This window comes from Chelonoidis abingdonii, chromosome 6 (assembly GCF_003597395.2).
Source record: "Chelonoidis abingdonii isolate Lonesome George chromosome 6, CheloAbing_2.0, whole genome shotgun sequence".
Lineage (NCBI taxonomy): Eukaryota > Metazoa > Chordata > Testudines > Testudinidae > Chelonoidis > Chelonoidis abingdonii.
In genome coordinates, this window is record NC_133774.1 from 109,103,084 (window position 1) to 109,117,290 (window position 14,207).

At 40.8% G+C, this 14,207-nt stretch overlaps 1 protein-coding gene across 5 annotated transcripts in view; it reads right to left on the minus strand.

Moving 5' to 3' along the window:
• CCDC171 (coiled-coil domain containing 171) overlaps positions 1 to 14,207 on the minus strand; it is a 272,987-nt gene that overhangs the window by 187,638 nt on the left and 71,142 nt on the right. For all 5 annotated transcript variants that reach the window (XM_075067320.1, XM_075067318.1, XM_075067319.1 and 2 more), the window contains 3 exons: positions 12,774 to 12,880; positions 9,984 to 10,073; positions 7,077 to 7,277 (listed from right to left, as the gene is read on the minus strand). In XM_075067320.1, coding sequence (XP_074923421.1) covers positions 7,077 to 7,277; positions 9,984 to 10,073; positions 12,774 to 12,880 — 398 coding nt within the window. The remainder of the gene's footprint in view (positions 1 to 7,076; positions 7,278 to 9,983; positions 10,074 to 12,773; positions 12,881 to 14,207) is intronic.

Below are 14,207 nucleotides of genomic sequence, written 5' to 3' on the forward strand. Positions count from 1 at the left end.
CTCCCTATCTCCCCTCAACCCCACTTCCAGTGCAACTGCAATTACTACTGTGTGGGTACATTTTGTTGTTTGTAATTCATAAGACTTTTAAGCAATAAAACATTTTATAAAATGTTACAACCTAATCTTCTACTGTCCTGGGAACAGTTTAACCATGTCACCATTGTTTCCTTTTTGCTTGGGCTGTGATAAACCAAGCATGATAATCAGCCCTTTTGTGAGAAACAGAAATCCCAGGTCCCAGAATCAACTCACACATGTTGATCTCAACCACAAGTAGACATGCTGACTTTACAGGCTTCTAGTTTCCTTTCCTTTAATCACTATCTGATGTGTAGAACAATTCCAACTGCTTCATGTGGACACAATTTAAATCCCAGACTGTAAGAAGGGTGGAAAGAATGTTTCCTTTTTACTCAGTTTGGCATTTGTGACCATAGTTGCTGGAGTAAATGAGCTCAATATGCAGAAAAATTGAGATAAAGAATATGATTGATACAGCTAATGCAGAACTATTTTATGTGGAGGAAATTAAAAGGAAGCAATTAAGATCAGTAAACAACCAAAAGAGGAAATCTGGTTTTGAAGTAAAACTTCATGAAGTATATACCACATGTAGCATACCACAATCAGCCAATACACAAGGTACTAACCCGTTCTGTAACTGTTGTTCTTCGAGACACGTTGCATATGTCCATTCTACTTCAGAAGCTTGCATGCCCAGTGAACCAGAATCAGAGATTTTTCCCTTAGTGATACCTATTCAGACAGCACATGAGCCCTTAGGGCTTTCACGTTGCTCCATGGTGGTAAAAAAGGGGCGAGGCCACCCCCCACCCTCCTTAATTCCATCTGCCCACATAGAAACTCCAATATAGAGGGAAAGGAGGGTGAGTCGCAGAATAGATGTGTGCAACACATCTCAAAGAATAACAGTTACGGGAGAGGTTAATAACTCTTTCTTCAACTGATTGCACACAGGGCCGGCTCCAGGCACCAGCCCAGCAAGCAGGTGCTTGGGGTGGCCAAGGGGAATGGGTGGCACATCGGGCTCTTTGGCGGCGGGTCCCTCAGTCCCTCTCGGAGGCAAGGACCTGCCGCTGAATTGCCGCCAAAAAAGAAAGCAGCGCGGTGGAGCTGCTGCCGATCGCGGCTCTTCCCCGCCCCCCACCGATGCTTGGGGCAGCAAAAACCCTGGAGCCGGCCCTGATTGCACATGTCCATTCCATGCCATGTGACTCACAAGCAGTTCAAACTGGAGGTGAGTTTCAGAACAAGGATTGAAGAACTACTAGTCTAATGTGACAGGATGCTGGGCAAAGGGTTGCTGATTCAGCCCTCTGTCACACAGCTCCTATTTAGGGGAATAAATTAGAGCTGGCTAGATGTGACCTGGCCCTAATTGGGGAAGCAGAAACAGCTGCCGCCTAATTAGCCTGAGGCTGTATAAAAGCCTCAGAGGAAGGAAACCAGGAGAGGGGAGAGTAGAAAGAAAGTGAAAAGGCAGGGAGTTGAAGCAGGGAGGTAGCTCTTCCCTCCCTCCCTCGTGCCTGCAGACAGTGAAGGGACAACTGTACATGGTGAAACGGTGGTGGGAACAAGTCTGTGAATAAACTGCCCCAGTGGTTACTAACCCCAAGGTCTCAGTGTGACTTTGTGGTAAGAGAGACTTGCCACACTCTGCTACACGTGGGGGCTTGTCCAGGATCCCATGCCAGAGCAAGTGTTTGGCAGCCTGGAGACGGAGGAGACCCTGCAATGGCTGGTCAAGCAGCAGCAGGTGGTGGTGCAGAAGGCAATGCAGAGTTTTCAGCAAGACTACCAGCTGGAGAGAGAGGTCTCGCTCACCTGGCAGGCAAAACAGTAGAAGAGCCTGCAGGACTTCATTCGGGAGCAGGATGGCACCCAACAACAGCTCCTGCAGAAAGTGGTGAGTCCCGCGGGAGAGGATGGCATTTTGGCGCCGAGCTTAGGACTGTGTAAAATGGGCCTGACAGATGACCCCGACGCCTTCCTAAGCACATTTGAGCAGGTAGCCTCTGGGGCTGGATGGGACAGGGTAACCCTGGCTCTGTGACTAGCTCCCTACCTAGACAGCGAACCCTAGGCAGCCTACATGGCCCTAAGTTAAAAACAGGCCAGGAGTTATGAGGCAGTAAAGGCAGCCATCCTGTATTGGGTGGGGCTGTCTGTGGAGAAGTACTACCAAAAGTTCCAGTCAGTGAGGTGGATGGGGGGGAGGGGTTGTCGCTTCAGGCTTTTGCCCAAAAGTTAATGGACTGAGCCACACACTGTCTGAGGCCTGACGCCCAGACAATGGGGGAGATTATGGACACGCTTGTCCTAAAGCAGTTTTTACAGAGAGTCTCCCTGAGAACATAAAGGTGTGGATAAGGAGGCACCAAAATATTACGGTCGAGTCGGCCTTAAAGCTTACGGATACACAGAGGCGGACTTCCCCAGGAAGCAGGAATGGCCGAGCAGGGACATGGAGAAGGCCCAGGGAAACCCCGCCTGGGAAGGGCCAGGAGAACAAACAGGAGGACACCCAAGGGGCTCCCATCGGGTCCAGACCAGTTGTCTGCTGGCAGTGTGGATGACCAGGACACAAGAAGGGGGACACCTGCACATGGATTGTGGGGTGAAATAGAAGGGTAGGCACATACAGCAGTTTATCAATCAGACAGCTCTGCCCATGACCTACCCTTGAACAAAAGAATAGGCACTTTCTGTTGAGACGAGCAGCAAACAGGCCTCTGTGAGGGACCCCTCCACACGCATTTGAAAAATGAATCTCACAATATCCAACCTGAGAGATAACTTGTGATCTCTGATGAATGAACTGCTTGGGTGATTTGCCAGACTGTTCTGAACACCAGGAAGATAGGAAGCTGGTACCACAAAACTCCCCAAGATACATCGCCTCTTGACAGAGACGGTCTGATCTGGCTCCTCCCTGTTGCACAGTACATTGCCAGTAGTGTCCAGGAGGTCTTGGGTCTCTCCCTTGACATGAGGGAGAAAAGCCCAACAGACCAGATGAATAGCTCACAATTCCCACATGTTTATGTGGTCAGCCAAATCTTGATGAGACCACAGATGTTGAGTTTGTAAGTTTCCTAAGTGAGCTCCCCAGCTTACAGAAGAAGCATCTGTAACCACAGTCAATGTGGGAAAGGGAGGGACCTAGCCACCAGACCAATAACCAATGTACTCCTGCAGGTACTCAAATCAGCATGTCCAATGGGTGACGAGCCAGAGAGTACACTGACTTTCATCAGCTCTGCATCTTTTTGAGACAATGTCTGGCATGCTGACGCACATAAATGCAGGTGACCATGTGTCCCAGTAGTATGAGGCAGTTTCTTACTGTTGTGACTGTATGGACTTTGAGATCTGAGGAAAAGTTTAATATTGTGTGGAAATGGCTTGAGGTAGGAACATCCAGGCTACTGTAGAATCCAGAATTGCTATGAACTAGGAAGTAGACGGACTTGTCCTCATTGATCAACAGACTTAGAACACTGAAGAGGGATTGGATCCTGTATAGACTGGAGCTTGGCCCAATCTCTTGCCAGCAAGTTGTCTAAGTAAGGAAATACTTGCATCCCTGCTTTCCTTAAGAATGAAGTCACCCCTACTTTGCATTTTGTAAATACTCATGGAGCAGCAGCTAGGCCAAAGGGCAGGACCATAAACTGGTAATGGGTGTTGTTGATCAGAAGTCTTAGGAGTCTCCTGTGGCTTTAATGGATAACCATATGGAAACGCAACCTTCAAATTGAGAGCAGTGTACCAGTTGTCAGGATCCAGGGTGATGATGGAGGTTAGGTTGGCTATGAAAAAAAATTTTTTTGTATATAATTGTTTGAATTTTGCAAGTCTAGGATAGTTCTGAGACCTCCTTTTGAATCAGGAAGTAATGTGAACAGAAACCTTTCCCTCCATGGAAAGGGGGAACCTCTTCCACAGACTATAGAATTTGCTTTCCTTTTAAAGAAAGGAGTGTAAATTCCCAATGACTTCAGCATGGCCTTCAAATCCTAGAGACTGTGGAGTTTATCATCTGTCTATGAGAACAGGGTAGGACCTTCAAAAGGGAGATGCTGGACAGCCTGCTGGACTTCCTGTGGGAGCGCGGACAACTGAAACCATGAACATTTGTACATGGTTACTGTAGATGCCATGCTCTGGCTGCTGAATCTGCCCCATCAAAGGCAGCTTGCAGAGAGGTCCTAGCCACCAGTTTGCCCTCTTCTAAAACATAGAATTCCTGCGAGAACTTCATTACATTGTCTCAGAAGGAGAAGTTGTATCTGGCCAGTAAGGCTTGCTAGTTAGCATTAAAAAACTGTAGGCCAGCTGTGGAATAAATCTTTCTACCAAAAAGGTCTAGTCTCTTTGCATCTTTGTCCTTTGGGATAGAAGACCATTCCTGATGCACTCTTTCATTCACTGCCAAGGCAACTAAAGAGCCTGGAGAAGGTTGGGTGTAAAAACATTTATAGCCTGAGAAGGGATATAGTACTTTCTCTCTGTCCTCTTAGCTGTCTGAGGAAGAGAGGATGGCATTTGCCACAAATATTTTGTAGATTCTAGAATGGCTCTGTTTATAGGTAAAGCCAACCCTGTATGTTCACCAGCCTATGGGAAGTCTCCTGAATATCAAGGCAGCTACTCTCGTTAGTAACCCCTAATAGTCATCCAGAACAGGTGAAGTAACCTCAGACACTTCTAGAGAATCCAGCATCAAGAAGAAGAACAGATCCCATGGTGCTATATGTATAATTCCAGTGCCTTCCATGTCAAGATATTTCCATGATGCTGCTGTTATTGTATCAAAGGGGTCAGAACCGCAATGTGGGTTGACAATCCTCAGTGAGCTGGAGTTGACAATTCTTGATGAGAAGAAATCAGTATCAGGGAGTACCTCTTTCCAGATAATACTCTATCTCCCAGTGGCTTATTAGTGGAGAGTACAGGGAACCTCAGACTTCTAGAGGAACTTGGTTTCTTTGGGAAATGCTATTCTGATGCTCTGTGCTTCTTCTTCAAGAACAGAGAAAGGGAATGGTGCCTACTATAAGATGCAAAGTCCAGAGGGACACTCCTAACTGAGGTCGAAGTACTCAGGGCCTGCCCCAAGAGGTGGATGCAGGTGGCCTCCATAAGCAGGTAATATAGTCTCATCTCTGTCCTTCTTTGTCTGGGATCTGAAGTCCCTGCAGATCTTGCAATGATCTCAAATGTGATCATCTCTGAGGCACCTTAGGTACCTGGAATGAGAGTCACTCACCAGCATAGATTTTTTGAAGCTGCATAAGACTTATACCCCAGAGACCAAAAAATATCCCGGTACCAGTTCCCTTTGTATACTAGGAATCAGATGCTCAAAGTTGTAATAGAAAATAAAGAAAATGTACCCTAACAAGTACTACTATCTGCAGGAGGAAGATAAAAATCCATGAAGTGGGAGAAATCTCGGTCTGCAACCTGACAGACTCCAACTACCAATCATGGGTGATAAGAAGGAATTAAGGGAGGAACTAAGCAGCTTCCCTTTATACCCTTGTGCAGTGGTACAAGAGTGCTAAGCATGTATGTGTCTCCCTAATGGGTACTGCTAACAGAAAGTCTCCAGCCCTGGTGCACTTGGCACACACATATCTGAAATGGAATGGACAGGTGCAATCACTCCAAAGCAGCACAGGAAACACTAGTTGGTAGTGGATGAGTGTCATAAGCTTTCCCAAATCTGGACCTTAGCGTCCAGAAATCTGGGTGCCTGCATGAACCCCTCTAAGCTTAATTACCAGCTCAGATTTGATCTCGCTGCCACCATCCAAATTCCAGGGTTTTGGCTCCTCTGGTCTCCCCAAACACTTCCCTGGGGAACCCCAAACTCAGAAGCCCTGAGTCTTACCACAAAGGGAAATAACCCACTTCCCTTCCCCCCTCTCTCCCACCTAGACTTTCCTCTCTGGGCTAACCTGAGAGTACTGATGCAATCTCTTTACATCACAATACCAAGAAGCATGTTCCCTCTATTCCACAAAGAGACAAACCCCAAATACAAGGAAACAGAAATGATTCTATCTCTCTTCCCCCTCCCACCAATTCCCTGGTGCTGCAGAGCTTTACCCTCTGTAGATCAACACAAAGAGATTTCCCCCTCCCTTCGTTCCTTAGCCTTAACCAGAGAAAAACCTCAAACAAGTTTTAAAAAGAAAAGCTTTATATAAAAAGAAGAAAAGACATAAAATATCTTCTGTATCAAGGTGACAATATACAGAGTCAATTGCTTAAAGAAAAATATGAATAACAGCCTTATTCAAAAAGAGATACAATTTAAACATTCCCAACAAACTCCACAACGTAAATACAAAAAAAACAATAACAGCCTATTGTTTTTCTACCTTGTACTTACAACTTGGAAACTGAAGATTAGAAGCCTTGAAGATAGAAAGAAAGAAAATCTCCTCTCATAGCTGAGAGCCGACAAAGACAAAAACCCAAACATTCCCTCCCCTGAGCTTTGAAAAATCCGGTTTCCTGATTGGTCCTCTGGTCAGGTGTCTGGTTCTCTTTGTTAACCCTTTACAGGTGAAAGAAACATTAACCCTTAGCTATCTATGACATCAATTCCATGTTTGCTGTTTTTGGAGGAGGGAGCGGTTGCTATTTGAATCAGTAATTAACATGAAGAGATTCAAAATACAAAATGTACATATTTACTTTCAAGTAAGTAACAAAACAAAACAAAAACAGTACCCCAGGCATAATTCTGGAAATAAATGTATTTGCCCTAAATAATACTCGCTAAGAGACAGATATTTTAAAAAGTAAATGACCAGAAAGGTTAAACTGTTAACTTATTTTATAAAATGGAATAAAAGAGAATTAAGACACTTGAAAATTTTGTAGATATTAAATACACATTTCAAAATACGTATCTTAAAATCATATTTTGAAGATAAATCTGTTAAGACATAAAGCAAACATCTGATGTATGTAAATGTACAAAGCTAAGATTAAATAAAGGCTCTTTTTGACAGTCATCTGGTCTCTGGTAATACCTCAGTATCCTTCTGGTAAGCCCTGGTAAGCTTCTGGATTTCATTTTCTGATTCTGTGGCACGGACTTTCTCTTTCTCCCAGCAGTGAAGTACATTCTGCAGTTCCATTTTTAAAGTGCCTATTAAAGCCTCTCTGTCTGCACACTTAGTGCGTAGATGATTTAACTCTTCATTGGCATCAGCCAGGTTATCCTGAGCTTCCTACAGAATAGACACACAAACTGAAAGGTTATCAACAGTTTTACACCATACAGCATTACCTACCTCAGCCAATGTTCAGTATCCTTGGAAGCAAAGAGCTATATAGAGAGATATTTTCAAAACAACCTAAAAGAATCCATCTGCTTGCTTCTAATGATAGACTGAAATTAAAATTTGACACTGTTTTCCTCTGGAAGCAGGGGAATAGTGTAGAGCAAAAGGACAAGTCCTACAGAATTATTCCCTTTTCTCCCTTTTTAATCCATCTCCAAGGTCAAAGTCTCCATAATACAACTGCCTTCCTTTTGGGGCTGGGTTTGTCTCCTTACAGAGAGAGTATACAGTGTTCCTTCAGTTGAAAATCTGTCAACATAAAGATACAGCCTCCTATAGTTATAAGGAACTGGATGGCCCTGGTAAAAAAGGATACAGTACTTTTCTTCGGTAGATCACTGGTTACAATGCAGCCCAGACTGGTAGCAACCAAAGACTGTTATCATCTTGTTTCATATTTAGTGGTCAAAGTGAAATCAGAAATGGTACCAGTTGTTACAAATGTACCAACCAGCACTAAATCTCAAAAGACTTTCACAGCAAGAGGTTGCCTGCTAGGCGAGAATAGACAAACATGCTCTCTCTCTTCTGTGAGCAGAGAACTTCTACTTCCAGGACTGGTAATCTGACATCTTTCGTGACCACCAAGTTCATACGACCAAATCAACTTAATACTGAATATTGAAAGCATTTCGTTGAAATGTTTGTCTATAGATTTTTAGATCATAAAATCACTTTTGTCTAATTGTGAAGTATAGTATCAATTGTTTACTAAAGGAACTCATCACAATTGTATTTTCATATAATCTCTTAATAAAAATATTCAAATCCAAGATTAGGGCAACTTTCTTTAAGCAAGCTCTACCATGAAGAAAAACTAGGCCAGGTTCTGTGCTGAGTTACACATTAAATTGAGTTTCTACAGATTTACACCAGTGTAACTCTGATCAGAAACTGGTTCACTATCTCAAAAGATTGCCTATTAACAAAAAATAGTTGGTAGAATAGGTCTCATATAGAGTAGACATTTGCATTATAAAAAACTGTAAAATCCTTTAGGATGCTTTAAAAAATGCATTGTCGCTGAAGCAAGAGTCTAGGAGGCAGAAATCAGGGCTCTATTGTCAGGTCTGCCAACAATTTCCTGTATATTCCAGGACAAGTCATTTGGGCCCTAATCCTCTAGGGTGCTGAGCAATCTCAACTTCTAATGACTTCAAGGGGAGAAGTTGGTACTCAACACCTCACAGAATCTTATTGCTCATTAGTATCCTCCTCTACTCAAATCAAGAAAGTAGTACTTTACTTCACAGGGGTGTTCTGAATCAAAATTAATTAACGTTAGAAAAGTTCAGTTCATAAAATGGAAGGCCACTGTGTTACTACCAATGAATGCTAACAGTCTCACAATAATAAACTGAAACAATGAAACAGTGTATCTCCAGTAAAAGAATTTGAGAAACCTTGGGAGTGGCCACACTCAAATTTGGCAGTAATACAAAATGCTGCCAGTTGGAAGACAGAGTTTAACAGTGACCTTAGGACTTCCCTCGGTCCCTGATGTACCCAGACATGACACATTACAAAAGAGACACAAAAACAAACTCTAATTTGAAAAAGGTTGTAAAATCAGAACTCCAACTACCCATGAGAAGTGCTTGGCTTAGAGATCAGCAATTTCTTACTAGCAGTAATTTAGGCCTATAGATCTCTCCAAGTGTCAGAATTACCTAATATTTGGCGGGATTATACACAAAATTTGGCCATAATATCCATAATAATTTCACTGTTATCTGTCTTTACTGTAAGTTTTGCACATTTCATACCATGACTTTAAACTTTACAGTGCTGTAACTGATACCTTCCAAATGTTTTCAGATGAGATCCATATACATAATCTAAATGTATGTGATCAAATTTCCCACAGGTGCAGTCACTGAGATGAACAGAGGTCCACCCTCAGCTTTCTATTGATCTGTTTATATACCCCTCAGTAAGGTTGTGGAATGAATATATTCTCATTCCTGTTTGTCTGTTTTTTAACATGTGGCTGAAACACTGTATTTTCCCCAGTAATACTAGAAAACTTTATTCTGCTGACCATTACAAGAAAAAGAAAAGTGAATATTTTAAAACTGAATTGTATTTTCATAAATAAGTGAATGAGTAATTAAGTGACAAATGTGAAAAATAATCAGACAGTTGAGCCGAAAAATATTTGAGGATAAAATTTCATATGCACATTTTATGCATATAGAACAAAATATGAAAAACTAAAAGCTAGCAGAAAAAAAATGTTCAGGATGACTTCAACACAGAAGAGCTACCCTTGCCAAACAAGCAAGCACGAAATGATGAAGTAAGAGGACTACTCAAGGATCAGATCATCTGTTTAAACAGATATTACTTCACTAATGCAACCTTTGAAATGTTCACATAGGTAGGCTTATAACATCTGTAGGCTACAACCATTATAAGGAAATACGACCTTGCACACACTTGAGGTTTGACATTCTACTCAATAAAGAGAAGTGATACAAACACTTATTTTGAGATAACAGAGATAACATATTATCATGCAGATACAATCTAAGTGAGACATACCAGAAATATATGTAGTATGCTAAGAAGTTACAGTTCATAAAAATATACCTTAAGGTCTTGACTTTGAGACCATATTTTTTGTTTGGATGAGTCAATCTCTTTTGTCATCTTCTCATGTGAAGCTTTCATTTTCTTTAGCTGAGAAAAAAAAAAAACAGTTGGGAGTTGCAGAGGCTATGTAGGTACTTAAACGTAAAATATTTCCTATACAAATGTAAAACCAGAATGTATTAGAAAACTCCTCAGACATCAATTGTAAACAATGTAACAGATTACCACTAAACAAGTTTGATATATTAAATATTAATAATGATATTACAAATAAATAATGGCAGCAATAACCCCAAACCCAAATTCACTATTGCTTTTGCCCATGAACTCTCTAATATCTGAGAGGGAGAAAAGTTTTTGAAGTGTGCGAAAAATTTAAGAAATCCAGCTCCCAATGACTTTCAGGAAGCAAGTTTCAAAGTCAATGGCCCCTCCCACAAAATGCCCTAAAAGCAGCATCCTTCCTCTTAAACCGAGGGGACTCCAGCTCATGCATTTCTGCTGATTGCAACAATAGGAGCATAACTCAAGGAGAGGCATACTCTCTCAGGTCACCTAATCCCAAACTATTCAGGGTATTACAAGCAACTACTGATGATCTTGGAGCACTGGAGTTATGTGCCCTCTTCCAGATGCACTTTTCTGATAAACAGGTGGCCACAATATGCACTAGCTTCCTTTTCCAGTGTCAGTGTAGAGACCAACATAACAGTCTAATGGTAATCTAATCCCGAGTGTCAAAAGGTACAAACAATGGTAGCCACGTTTGTATGCGAAAGATACAAAGAGACATGCAGAAAACAACAATCTTGATCATTGCTGCTACCTAACCAGCCAGGAGTTGCTCAGAACTCTACAGTACATCTAAATTGTAAACACTTCATAATTGGCTGCTGCATGTCTCCCTCAATCAGGGGTGCTAATATAATCCTTGCCTACTCTATTAGTTGCTTTCCCCAATTTACCAAAATTATTTCTGTCTTTTCCATATTGTGTTTTAGCCAGTCAGATCTCATCTACTCATCCCCCGAACTCATATAGACATGTGAAAGTGAATGCGCTAATTTTAATATTTACTAGCTCTACAGATATAGAGAGTTATTAGCTCTTATGTTTATTTAGTAAATTAGAGCTAATATAATGTCACAAGTTCAAACAGGTCCAGACATATGTAAAGCCAAATAATTAGTTACATCCATCTATGTGTGGGGTCCTGTCATAAGTTTATATCCTACAAAACTTAACAGAATTAAACAAGCCTAAAACCATAGCGCTGCACACAAGAACAAGTTATTTTTATTGGATGGTGTTCTTGATAATCCCTGAGAGTTTTATTGTAATATTAAAAGAGTTTTATTACAAAACATGTCTAAGGACAAAATGCACACAAAGCCAGAAGCAGCGGCATCTATGGGGAAAAATCAAGAAGGAGAGAACACTGCCCTTTCTGTGTACCACGAGGGCATTCCGTGGTCTCTGGCTCCGCATGACAACTTCAGGGTCTGTCACATGCAGTCCTACTGGGAAGTCTTGTGCCAGGTCATCAGCTTGCGATTTATTTTCCTTGACAGTTCATTCTTCTTTCTGTCAGAGTACTTGCTTTGCTTTCTTAGCAGCCACCCCCTTGGCCACCCCACTGCTGTCTCTGGCACTGTTTCACAACAAAGCACATTACTAAGCCAAACCCTGCTGAGTAGACTTTTCAACCGTGCTGAGAATCATGTGATATTCATCCTCCCAATTCACTGCGGGTAATGTGCTCCTAGTTATTCTTCAGCTTCCAGACCTGGGCCTCATAAGAGATTCATAAACTACTAAACACACTGCAGTGAGATAAGATAACCAAAGACTTAACAGTGCTGGCTGTTTACAGAAGTATAATTGTTTCTGTGGTCACTTATTCTTGTGCCCCTTGAACAAATCTCAGAGGACTTGAAGGAGATTATTCTTCCCCAATAAAAACAGTAGAGTGAATATGATTTATTTCAAATGTAATGAGTGACTGGATAAACAACATGTTTATCAAACAAAAGACAAAGCTTAGGAATAGAAAAAAAATAAAATACTTGACACATTTCAGTGCTTTGCCAATTTCAAGCACAATTAAAGGACTTTGAGAAGATCTAGTTAACTGCTCTCTTCTGGGTGTAAACCTATAAATTCATAAAACATTTTAAACGCAAGAGGATTAACCAAATCACATTAGCAATATAAATAAGAAAAATAAATACAAGACAGATTTTTCAACCAGTGACTAAAAGCCTCTAGGACTGCATGAAAAATATATATTTTTTACCTTCAGAAAAGTATAATGCAGATATCTCTTCCTCTGTATGACATAAAAAAAACCCCAAACCATGAAATTTAACAAATCTTCATCAATAATACAACTGATCTCTGAAAATAATGTCACTTTTCTTGTGGGGTTACTCACATTTACAAAACTGATAGCAATGCATGTTAAAATTCAAGTACTACATTGCATTTTTAAAATACTTACGTCACCTTTTACCTAAAGCCCTGGATGGAGGATGGAAAGTGTCATATTTCTGTGTAAGTTTACTGAAAACAGCTCAAAATAAATATAAAAAAGAGTTTATATATTTTTAAGTGGAACATTACTGTAGAGCATGCTTAGGAAGAGTACTGACAGAGATGATTTCTTTTTAGTATCCATGTAGCTGTCAACTCAACATTCCCAATCTTTTGACCTTTGTAACAAGTGAGGAATACCTACTGTTGCAGGCTGAAGGCTATATTTATGGAGCCAAACAGTGCAAATGTTACCTCATTAGATGTATCTTCCAGCTTGTTTTGGTGATCTGTCAAGGTATTCCTTAAAGTCTCAAGGACAACAGAGAGGCTTGGAGGTTTATCTTTGTCCTTGTGACTGCCTGAAGAAAAATTACAGAATGAAAATAAAGCCCTTGAAGTCACAGAGAGACAGAGAACTGCTCAAACTGGAACAGAGATATTAAAATCAGTTAGGGCTGCTACAGTGACAATACAGAACATTGAACAGCAGCCTTGTTCTTCCTATGGCATACAGTTTCATGTCAAATATAGCTAAATAACTGCTTGTATGAGAGCTGTTGTACAACCAAGTTGCAATCTCCAGTTAATACTTGCAGTTATCATCCAACTAATGAACTCTATATCCAGTTTGAGGTATATAGCTTTAGTGATCATTAGGTCTATATGTCATTCAGTCAGATCACCAACCATTTACACTGCACAGGGATACACTTTGCAAAAACATCTTGTATTAAGTTAAGTAGATTGCACTTTTCCTGCATTATTTTGGTGTCTTCTGACCAAGCATGCATTTTGTAATGTAGTAATACATCACTTACTCAAACCTTTCCTGAGCCAAAGATCACATGATGTTGTTATGCTTGGAAAGGTCTTAAAACTCTTTAAATGTTCTTGAATTCCAGTCCAAAAGGAAACACAAGATTTTTTTATTATCTGTCTGTGCATTCCTACATAATGTTTCAATTACAAATCTTAAAGCTGATATATCCATTATATGTATTTATTAAACCCTTAAGCTACAACTTCCCTCTAGTTGACTTAACTGGGGTCATATGCACAAAAGTAGTTTACACTGTTGCCTTCAAAATGATTTCTGAAAACAAAGAACAATTTTATATCGATCACGTATTTATAAGTTGCCAACTGAACAACAGCAACAATAACAATAATTATATCACTTGCATATCACCTCTTTCCAGAGACTTAAACTCCCTTTATAAACATAAAAAAGCCCTCAATCCCTAGTATTGCTCTTATTTTACAGAAGGAGACACTGAGGGTATGTCTACACTACGGGATTATTCCAATTTTACATTAACAGGTTTTGTAACACAGATTGTATAAAGTTGAGTGCACGCAGCCACACTAAGCACATTAATTTGGTGGTGTGCGTCCATTTACTGAGGCTAGCGTCAATTTCTGGAGCATTACACTGTGGGTAGCTATCCCGTAGCTATCCCATAGTTCCTGCAGTCTCCCCCACCCATTGGAATTCTGGGTTGAGATCCCAAATCATGATGGTGCAAATACAGCATCGTGGGTTGTTATGGTATAATGCCCAAATTTGAACCTTAGCGTCCAAAATATGGGTACCAGCATGAATCCTTTAAGCTTAATTACCAGCTTAGATTTGACATGCTGCCACCAATTAAAACTTTGAGTGTTTGATGAACTCTGGTCTCCCCA